The sequence below is a fragment of the Pipra filicauda genome, unplaced genomic scaffold (assembly GCF_003945595.2).
Source record: "Pipra filicauda isolate LSUMZ 115617 unplaced genomic scaffold, ASM394559v2 scaffold338_size783178_pilon, whole genome shotgun sequence".
NCBI classification, from domain to species: Eukaryota; Metazoa; Chordata; class Aves; order Passeriformes; family Pipridae; genus Pipra; species Pipra filicauda.
Genome location: NW_024104463.1, coordinates 692225 through 702379, shown reverse-complemented (window position 1 = coordinate 702379; position 10155 = coordinate 692225). Strand labels below are relative to the sequence as shown.

Sequence of the window (10155 nt, the reverse complement as noted above, 5' to 3'; positions counted from 1 at the left end):
CTTTCAGTGTGTTCTCTGCCACTGAGCTTCGGGCTGGGGAGTGCCTTTTGCCATGTTTATGTGGCACCCAAAGTCTCAGCCTAATTCACCTCTCTGTGTAAGCACAACATGAGGGTGATCATAATGGTTTTTAGTATGTCGTGTTTTCTCCCTGAACATGGTTTAAATGCTGTCATTTAAGCACAGAGGCACTGCTAAAGCATTACTGTGGTTAGGGCTGAAATACCCACACTGACACAGCACGTGCTGGTGCTCCAGAGCAAGGACAGACAGACAGAAACATGCTCTCAGTTACTATTCCAAGGAGACAGTCTATCTGTAAATCAAACATGTGGCACACTTTGCTTCAGATTATCCTCTTGATGCACCAAAGCAGCATCTTATCAGCTTTCACTCTAACAAATACAGATTTGTGTCATAAGTGATGCAGGAAATAACACACAGTCTCACTCTGCACTCACAGGAGAACAATAACAACCTTTTCCCAGGAGGGTCTGAGGTGTTCTGTGTACAAAGTAAATACCAGCGTGGAGAAAGGAGAACTTTGCATGATGTGAAAACTCTGGAGGGATTAGAAACACTTCGTCAGTCAAAGATTATGTTACAGTCCTGCAGTACTCTGTACAGAACTGCAGAACCAAATCCTGATTGTTTGAACATAAGGTGAAAGAACTACATTTTAAGTGCACGTTTTAATAGAAGAATTCTTAGAAGAATCCTGGTAGAGACAGAAATAATTTCTTTTACTTTGGGAAAATGTTTACCATTGCGTCATTACTAACGAGAAAATGAGGCTTTCTGAAACTCAATACATTGTAATACGCCTTAAAGTCTTCTGAAAGCTCAGCCTAATCAGACAACTAAGGATTCTGTAATTATATGTAAAAGTCTGTAATTATGTGTAAGAGTTTTACCCAGATTTTCATTCTTGACTGCAGAGCTGTGCTAAGATACATTCAGAATTCCTGGTTCAGTTGTTACTCTGCTTACTCAGACAAGTTCCATTGATCTCAAAGAGCTTTGTGTACACATAAAAACAGATTAAAAGCTGTGAAAGACCAGCTTTTTGTCTTTAATTTTAAGCCTCGGGGAATCTGATTTATTCTCCTGAACTTTAAGTCAGACATTTTTTCCAGTTCTAACTCAAGGAGAGGCAGCAAATTGAAAAAACTCAGCTTCCAAAAAAGTCATACCTTTTTTTTTTTGTAGTCTGAAGTAGATGATTAGTTGGGAAACTTCCTCTCTGGAGCAGCAGGAGCAGCTGAGGGAGCTGGGGGGGCTCAGCTGGAGAAAAGGAGGCTCGGGGGGGACCTTCTGGCTCTGCAACTCCCTGACAGGAGGGGGGAGCCGGGGGGGGGTCGGGCTCTGCTCCCAGGGAACAAGGGACAGGAGGAGAGGGAACGGCCTCAGGCTGTGCCAGGGGAGGCTCAGGTTGGACATCAGGAGGAATTTCTTGCTGGAAAGGGTGGTCAGGCCTTGGCAGGAGCTGCCCAGGGAGGTTTGGAGTCCCCAGCCCTGGAGGTGCCCAAGGAACGACAGGACGTGGCACTCAGCGCTCTGGTTTAGTTGGCAAGGTGGTGATCAGTCACAGGCTGGACTTGATGGAGGGCTTTTCCAACCTCAGTGGTGCTGTGACTGTGGGAAGTTAAACCCTCTGTGCTGTGATCAGAGCCAGGGGCAGGATGGCGGCGGTGTCACAGAGTGCCCGGAGCGCGGGGTCGGTCGGCGCCTGCCCCGGGCCTGCTGCAGCCTCAGGATACGCGCTCTTGAGCTCCTCACACGGAGGGCAGCCCTCATCCCCCTGTGCCTCCAGCACGACGGTGGTACCGCAGCCCAGAGGCGCTCAGGGCTCCTGGACAGCCCCGGCCCCGCGCCCGGGGGGTCACTGGGAGAGCGGGAGGGGACGGGGGGGCTGCCATGGCACTGCAGCTGCGAACTGGGGGACACAACTGAGGGACCTGGGATCGGGGGGGTCAGCCCCGCTGCCCCTGAGGGATCGGGATGGGGGGGTCTCAGCCCCGCTGTCCCTGAGGGATCGGGATGGGGGGGTCTCAGCCCCGCTGCCCCTGAGGCGCTGAGGGATCGGGGGGCTCAGCCTCGCTGTCCCTGAGGGATCGGGATCGGGGGTCTCAGCCCCGCTGTCCGTGAGGGCTCTGAGGGATCGCAGAGCCCAGCCTCGCTGTCCCTGAGGGATCGGGGGGATGAGCCCGGCTGTCTCTGAGGCACTGAGGAATCGGGGGGCTCAGCCTCGCTGTCCGTGACGGCTCTGACGGATGGAGGGGCTCAGCCCCGCTGTCCCTGAGGGCTCTGTGGGACGCGGGGCCGCTCTAGCCGGGCTGTGGCCGCATGGGGCGGGGGAGCCTCCCGGCCACAAGGCGGCGCTAGAGAGCGGCGCGGCGCTAGGCAGAGGCACTCTCGCCGCGCTCTCGGTGGTAGTGACGTCATCACGGCGCGACGGCGGCAGGCGCTGTGCGCGGCTGCTCCCAGGCCGCTCCCGCCGGGATCGCTCCCACAGAAATGACCACGCAGGTAAATAAACACACCGCCTCAGCTCCTCTGACCTCTGGCTTGGCCGTTTGTAGGCTGCTCATGTGTAATATTAGTTATTTTTTTCTTTCTAGTACGGTATTCTCTTCAAGCAAGAGCAAGGTGAGCGAACGCTGGCGGGTTGGGCACTGTTGGTGTTCTGGGGCGATTAAAGTTGGTAATGGCAGGCGTAGGTGTGAGGAGAGCTGGTCATGGCTATATAATGGATAGATCTGAGTTGCCGTGCTGTTTGTTCAGCCGTGCCTTGGGTCACACAACAACGAAAAGTGGGCTCTGGGAGAGGAGGGCCACTGGCAGCGCTCACCAGCGCCACTTGTTGTCTCCTGTCAGCAGAAACCACTGAGTTTTTCATTTCTGTGCTTGTCTCCCCTCTCAGCCCACGATGATGCCATTTGGTCGGTGGCCTGGGGGAAAAATAAAAATGATGGTTCTGAAACGGTGATCTCTGGTTCTCTGGATGACCTGGTGAAGGTCTGGAAGTGGTGAGTGCTCCGTGTTTTAACCAGTTTTAGGCCTTGGAAGTAGTCAGTGTGGAGATGCAGCAGTTTTGGACTTCCACAGTGCACAGGGATTGAGAAGTCATGCCAGGGAAGGGGTGGCCTAGCACACAGAGCTGTTCCCTTGGGCAGGAGAACTTCACTGGTGGGGGGGGGCTTTCTCTTGGAGGGGGGCATTCTGGTGGGCTCTGATTGCCACAGAATGGGAACCCCTTTGGAAATGCACATCAGACTTTGCATGTTGTCTGCCAGACAACACCTGATTTGTTTCTAAACCAAGGAATGAGAAATGCAGCCTCTGATGAGACAGCTTGGAGATGTGTCCTGTGAAAGGAATAATGGGAAGTGAGTGAAAGAGGAAATGACAGCTTGCTTTTTTAGTAAAAGGTAAATAAACCCTGATAACCCTCATGGAGGTGCTTTTGCAAAGAAGTTGTTCTGTCTCTCGGGCCAAGCAGTGTGAAGTGTGAGCTCCACTTCAGGGACATGGGGAGCTTGGCTATGGTTATAACCATGTCCTGCTGTGCTGACAGAGGAGCTTTGGCTCTGTGGGCACCCACAGCCTGCTGTGGGATGGACATTTTTGGGTGGTTCCCAAACTGAGGGTGAAGTGCCTGCTCTGCAGGAATGTGGTCAGTGATTGATTGGTGAGTTCTTTGAGTACAGGGAGTTTGTGCATCACTCTCTTCCCATTCCATAGAATCACAGAATCATACAATCAGCTGGGTTGGAAGGGACCTCCGAGATCATCAAGTCCAACCCTTGATCCAACCCCACTGCAGTTCCCAGCCCATGGCACTGATGCCACATCCAGTTTTATCTTAAAAACCTCCAGGGACGGAGAATCCACCACTTCCCTGGGCAGCCCATTCCAGTGTCTGATTACCCTCTCTGGAAAGAAATTCTTCCATGGGTGGCCTTGGGTCCCCCTTGAGTTAAACTGGAGGAACGTGGGTGGTGTGTTTGCTTTGGGGATCATCCAGCCCCCCCAGCTGTTCATAACAGGGCTCCCCTTCCCCTTGCCCCCCAGGAACGACGAGAAGCTGGACCTGCAGTGGACGCTGGAGGGGCACCAGCTGGGGGTGGTGTCAGTGGACATCAGCCACACGGGCGCCATCGCCGCCTCCAGCTCCCTGGACGCCCACATCCGCCTCTGGGACCTGGACACGGGCAAGCAGGTCAAATCCATCGACGCCGGGCCCGGTGAGTGCCAGGGCTCAGCTGCTCCTGCTGCCAGGGCTGCCCAGGGCAGGGCTGGCTGTGTGAGGGCACCGCTGGGGCTGTTTTAACCTGCAGAACTGGCCGTGGCTCGGTGAGCTCAGCACGGAGCGGTGCCAGGAATCGTACAGTCGTTTCTGTGCTTTCTCAGGCACGGGGGGAAAGGCTTTTTGCTGTGTGCACCAAAGCAGGAGGGAAAGCAGCTTGCACTTACAGGTGCATTGATAAAAATATCCTCGATCAAAGAAATAACTCAAGTGGCTTATTCAGATTAATTTACAGAGAAACTTCTGCACTGAAGTTGAGCTCTGTGTGTGGTGCTTGTTTATGCAGCACATCCAGCCCTGAGTGAGCAACTCAGAGCATTTATCAATGTTAACAATGGTAATGTCCTCCAGGCTGGAATTCAGGGCCTCAGGTCTTATTCCAAGTATTTCATTGGTCCACTGGCAATCACTAATTGTTCTTGAATTAGTCTATTATGTAATAGACCTAATAGCAACTCAAGAGCAACCTTGCAGTGTTTTAGGTAATTAATATTAAACTTATAGAAAAACACCTGTGAATTACATTGTGCCAGATAAATACATTGCACTGCTATAAAAAATGCTGGGTTTTTACCTTCAGTTGCAGGAATGTTGCTCTGTGTTATGTTTGTGTATCTGCATTTCTCCTGCACCTTCTGTGCTTTGCTGGATAACCAATGTTGCTTTCTTTCACTAGTTTTATAATTTTTTTTGTACTAGGGGAAAAGTAGGAATTTAGACTTAACTGAGGCAGTCTTAAGTTCTCAATTTATTGTTCCAGGAGGGTCTAATAAGATCAGGGTCTTACTATAAAATGTAATCTTTCACTAAACATAAATAAATGGCTCGAGCTGTGCTCCATTAATTACACAGAAGGGGTAACTTGTATGAGTAGAGTTGAGTGTATTAAGAGTAGGTAGAGGGTTAAATATCTAAACAGATGCACACAGAGCTGACAGTGTTGAATAAGAACTAGAAACAGGAGCCAGGGATCCAGCTAACTCATTTTTTCTTTTTGACACAGTTGATGCTTGGTCCCTGGCTTTTTCACCTGACTCCCAGTACCTGGCCACAGGAAGTCATGTGGGGAAAGTAAATATTTTTGGTGTTGAAACTGGAAAGAAAGAATATTCCCTGGACACCAGAGGGAAGTTCATCCTTAGCATTGCCTATGTAAGAAGCACAACTGATAATTTCTCATGTGAAATTGCTGTCACAGTGATCTGTTGTAAATAGGTATCTCTGTAAATAGATATTTTTGTTTCCATCTGTCAGTTTATCTCTACGTAACACTAAATGACAGCCATACTGTGGTAGTTCCAAGCACAAATTGTGTGACATTTCCCCCCCCCTGCATATATGGGAAATACACTTTGATCTTGCTCATACACCTCTTCTGAATAAGTCATCACAAGGATTTCTGGAGCCCAGGGATCTTGAGCAGATCGTTATTTGTGAAAAGCTGCCAAGGGAATGTCAGGAGTTACCCAGCACAAATGCACACAGATGCTGAGTCACACTTCTTGTGTTTGTATTACAGAGCCCAGATGGAAAATACTTGGCCAGTGGAGCAATAGATGGAATCATCAATATTTTTGACATTGCAACTGGAAAACTCCTGCACACGCTCGAAGGTAATGGTTTGGGATTGGCAATCCCCGAGTTCTGGCCTCGTTCCTCAACAGAATTAAAGGATACAGTGCAAGTCAGAATGAGCTACAACAGCCGTGGCATAAATGAGTTGATGTTTTTGTCCATTAGACAGTATTTAGTTACTTAATGTGCTCTACCTTCAACCACTTAAAATGTTAGAGGCAAACTGTAAACTCGGGCTTGCATCATAAAACCCTTTCAAAAGACACAGCCAGTGATGCCTCACTAAATTCTTAAATTGTAGTTCCTTGCATTGCAGAGGGAAACAAGCTAAGCCAAATGTGTGCTGCCAGGCATATGATTTTCCTTGTGGTATCAGTTCTGTAGCAATTTCTTGCTGTTCTAAAAAAGAACTGAACACTTTATGTGGTAGAAGACGTGCATTTTCTAACAGATAAATGGGCTTTTAACGTTCATGTGGTTTCTGCCCAGTTTAGTTCCTCAAAAACCCAACCACTTCAATATGAAATCATCCTAGAAAATATGACATAATTTCTAATAAGGACCCACAGCTGAAAAAAAAATGAGATGCTCTTGTGTTGGAGATGCCTTCAAAGTTGAGAATGACTGTCCCTTTCCATTTTGTGTTGTGGGGAGAGGCCTGCAGAGGCTGCAGAGGTTGAACAGGGGCTGCTGTGGTGGTGTAGCTGTCCTGAGTAAGCAGTGGCTGCACTGTGAGCCCCGTGTCTCTCTGAATTGCAGGTCATGCCATGCCCATTCGTTCCCTGACGTTCTCCCCCGACTCTCAGTTGCTGGTCACGGCCTCAGACGATGGATATATCAAAATCTACGACGTGTAAGTTGGGCTCTGCCAGCTGTGCTCACAGGAGAGCAGCTTTGACAGAGGCTGAGACTGCAAAAAACACATCAGACCCTCTACTCTCTGTAATTCCCTTCAGCTTTTGGTGACTTCTTTATGTGACAAAGAACCTTAAATCATAACACGCTACATCCTCAGCTGGTTTTTAAAATGCATGGGTAGGTGACAGCCATAACTTGGAAACAAATTACTTTCCTCATATCTGCCCTGTAGGGACCAGGCTGGTTGTTTTGTGTATCTGTCCTGTGAGTTTGTGTTCACCCTCCTTACACATCTGCTCTGTCCCCAAGAAATTACATTTGTGACCTATTTCTGTGCAAAACCTTTGAAGACCCTGGGGAGGAAAAGGCTCTGCTTCAGTGATCTTCACTCCCCTAAACCTTCATTGCTTTGACCTCTTCATGGTGAAACTATTTTGTCCTCTGATGTATCTTCTTAGTGACTGATTTGTATGTTGTTTGAAAAGCAGGATGTGTGGTAACACCAGTTCAGCTTGGCTGAACAAGTGTCCAGAGGTCACCTTCTGTTGAACCATTCCTGACTGCTCTAGCTCGAGTATATTCCTGTAGCTTTTTCCCCTGGAATCCACAAACCAAATGTTCAAATCTGTTCTTTCCACAGGCAACATGCAAACTTGGCTGGCACCTTAAGTGGTCATGGATCCTGGGTTTTAAATGTAGCATTTTGTCCTGATGACACCCATTTTGTTTCCAGGTATTGAGGACTTTTAACTTGTTTATGCTCACTGAAAAAAAAAAATACGGTTTTATGTTTATAAAGGGAGATGGATCATAAAAAGTAAATGTGTACAAATTGCAGTGGGATCTATAATGGAATAAAACACAGTAAAAGACTCAGGAGCCAATACCAGTTGTAGTGAATAGTATTTTATAGTATAAGTCATCTCATAAGTGCAGTTCCCTACAAGTGAAAGACACCTGGGAAAGGCAGTTTAATTCTTAATAGCTGAAAAATTGCTGTTGAATTAAAAAGTGCAGCCAAAGGTGGTAGTACATTAATCTACCTGAACTGTAATGTTAATTCTTAAAGCAGCTCAGGCAGCTGGGGGGCCAAGTGGAGGGAACAGAAGTTTCCTTATCCCAAGAACTTGCCTGAAAGAATATTTTGGCCAAAATGGGAGTCTTCATTTTCACACTGCAGATATTGGAACAGTAAATGTAATTTAAAGGTGACTGGGACCTGGCAGAAGACGCTCTCCTTTGCTACTTCATCCCTGTGTTAGAGGGGTGAAAGAGGGTTCCTTGTGTCTACCACGGAGACCTTTTAGTGTTTGCATTAAACTGTAGTTAATTTATTACTTTAAATATTGATCAGCATTATTTTTCTTTCAGTTCATCTGATAAAAGTGTAAAAGTTTGGGATGCTGGGACGAGGACCTGCGTTCACACCTTCTTTGACCACCAGGACCAGGTATGACTGTGACTCCCTGGGTCACTGTTCCCAGGAGGACTTGAGTTGTTAAGAGTTGTGCACATTTGTGCTTCCCCCTGGGGCTGCAGCTTTGGGCTGCAGTCATGCAGGAACTTAAGAAGTGTTTGTGATTATTTGTCCCTTAATATCGACCTAATACTGCAAGTGTGTAGGTTGATCTCTTCCAAGTAATTAACATTTTTCAGGCTCAAATAAGGGCAATTCTGAGTGGCCAAGAGTCTTTCCAGGCTGTGTTTGTTACCTTTGGCTGTAGTCTTACTTGTTTCTGCCACTTGTACACCATGGGCCTGTGTAAGGGGGGAAATGCTTATTTAAAAGGATGGAATTATCTAAGCAGTGCTTGAAAGCAGCCTTGAAACTTGGGACTTCTTCCCCTTCCAAATGTCTGTAACACCATGGGGTTTTTAAAATTTATTGCTCAATTAATAAGTGTTTGTTTATTAATAAATAATAATTGTTAATATTAATTAATATTATTATTAATAAACCTGAGAGGGGAGAAGTTAGGTTTCTACCATTTACTCTTTGTCCAAATGTTAGGTGATAAAATAGAAAAATGCTGTATTTTAATGGATCACTGAGCAAGACTTAACAAAGGGAATTATTCCAGATTTTATTTGAGCTCTTTCTTCCACAGTAGTTTTTTGCTGATGACCTTCTTTTCAGTTACCTACAGCTGTGGGAAGTTTTAATATGAAAGTACCCGGTGGAATTTGATTTCCCCTGTTGTTTTAGCTGGTATCTGTAATCTCAGGAAGTTTGGGGCAGGCAGAGTTGGTGGGAAGGCTGGGTTTTGGTTTTAATGCAAGAGAGTGCACAAAATTGCCCCAAATACCCCCACTGTGCAATCCCACGTGGATGTGCTGGGTCCCTTCATCTCCCTCATGTCCCTTCAGAGTTTGTGTAACTGTCTGGAATCAGAGGACTGACCTGAATTCTGCTAAGTTTTGCACTGCTAAGGAAATGTCTCTCTCAAATAGCCCAAGGATAAACCAGATTATTCTTCAGCCCCTCAGGATGGTCAGTCTGCACGAAGAACACTTCCTCTCTTTCCTGCACTATAAAATACTATTTTCAGAAAGGGCCACAGCGTGGGCAAGAGTGAAAATGCTGGGGTTGATTTAGGCAGCTTTCCAGCCTTTTTCAAGTATCTTTAGATTGTGTGATCCATGGTCATGGGCTGTAGGAGCTTGTCATGCTCCTAGATGGCAGTGTCCCTCTGTGCTCCACCAGCCTCTCCTGCTGGGAAAGCAGAAACCAGAATTGCACCACCAGCTCTGTTAAGGAATTTTGAATAATCCTCCCTCTTCTGCTTGTTGTAATAAATAAAACTGCCACAAAGACATTCTTTGTCCTCTGTTGATAACCTTGTGTATCTTATTTGCAGGTCTGGGGAGTGAAATACAACGGAAGTGGGTCCAAAATTGTATCTGTTGGAGATGACCAAGAAATCCATATTTATGACTGTCCAGTTTAGATGTCTTGACTCAGACCCTCTGGTGAACTCCTGGGGCAGTTTCATTACATAGGACAGCTCCTGTCCTATGTAATTTTTTAGTATGATAAAACCATTTCAGACTGACCTGCAAACCCAGATACATTTATATCCAATTTTGATTTTGTTTAGCATGAGAGAAAAGCCTTACTTTTTTAAAATAAAAGCTATGGCTGCAAGTCCTCGTGTCTAATCCTTGGAAAAATGTATTTTTGGAAGTACACAGTCATGGGTGAAGTAACTGCTCAGTTAATCTCCCCTGCCTTTCTACATAAATAGACTGGAGCTGGAGAGCATTGGCCAAGTCTTATTTTAGCAGAATAAATGGGCTGAGCTGGGCTGGAGGAGTGGGGAATGACAGCCTGGGCTCATCCTGATGCTGTCCCAGGGACTCAGCAATCGTGGGGTACACTGAGCTCACTCACCCTGGTTTAACTGCCCCAAAAG

The 10155-nt window shown here is 46.9% G+C and overlaps 1 protein-coding gene across 1 annotated transcript; it reads left to right on the top strand.

Moving 5' to 3' along the window:
- The first annotated feature begins 2464 nt into the window (after window positions 1-2464).
- Window positions 2465-9887, top strand: WDR61 (WD repeat domain 61). Its single transcript, XM_027712230.2, has 10 exons — window positions 2465-2529; window positions 2622-2649; window positions 2924-3029; window positions 4075-4247; window positions 5313-5461; window positions 5829-5922; window positions 6644-6737; window positions 7383-7475; window positions 8114-8192; window positions 9601-9887. The coding sequence occupies exons 1-10, from the start codon at window positions 2518-2520 to the stop codon at window positions 9688-9690; spliced, it is 918 nt and encodes a 305-aa protein (XP_027568031.1). The 5' UTR covers window positions 2465-2517; the 3' UTR covers window positions 9691-9887.
- The last annotated feature ends 268 nt before the right edge of the window (window positions 9888-10155 follow it).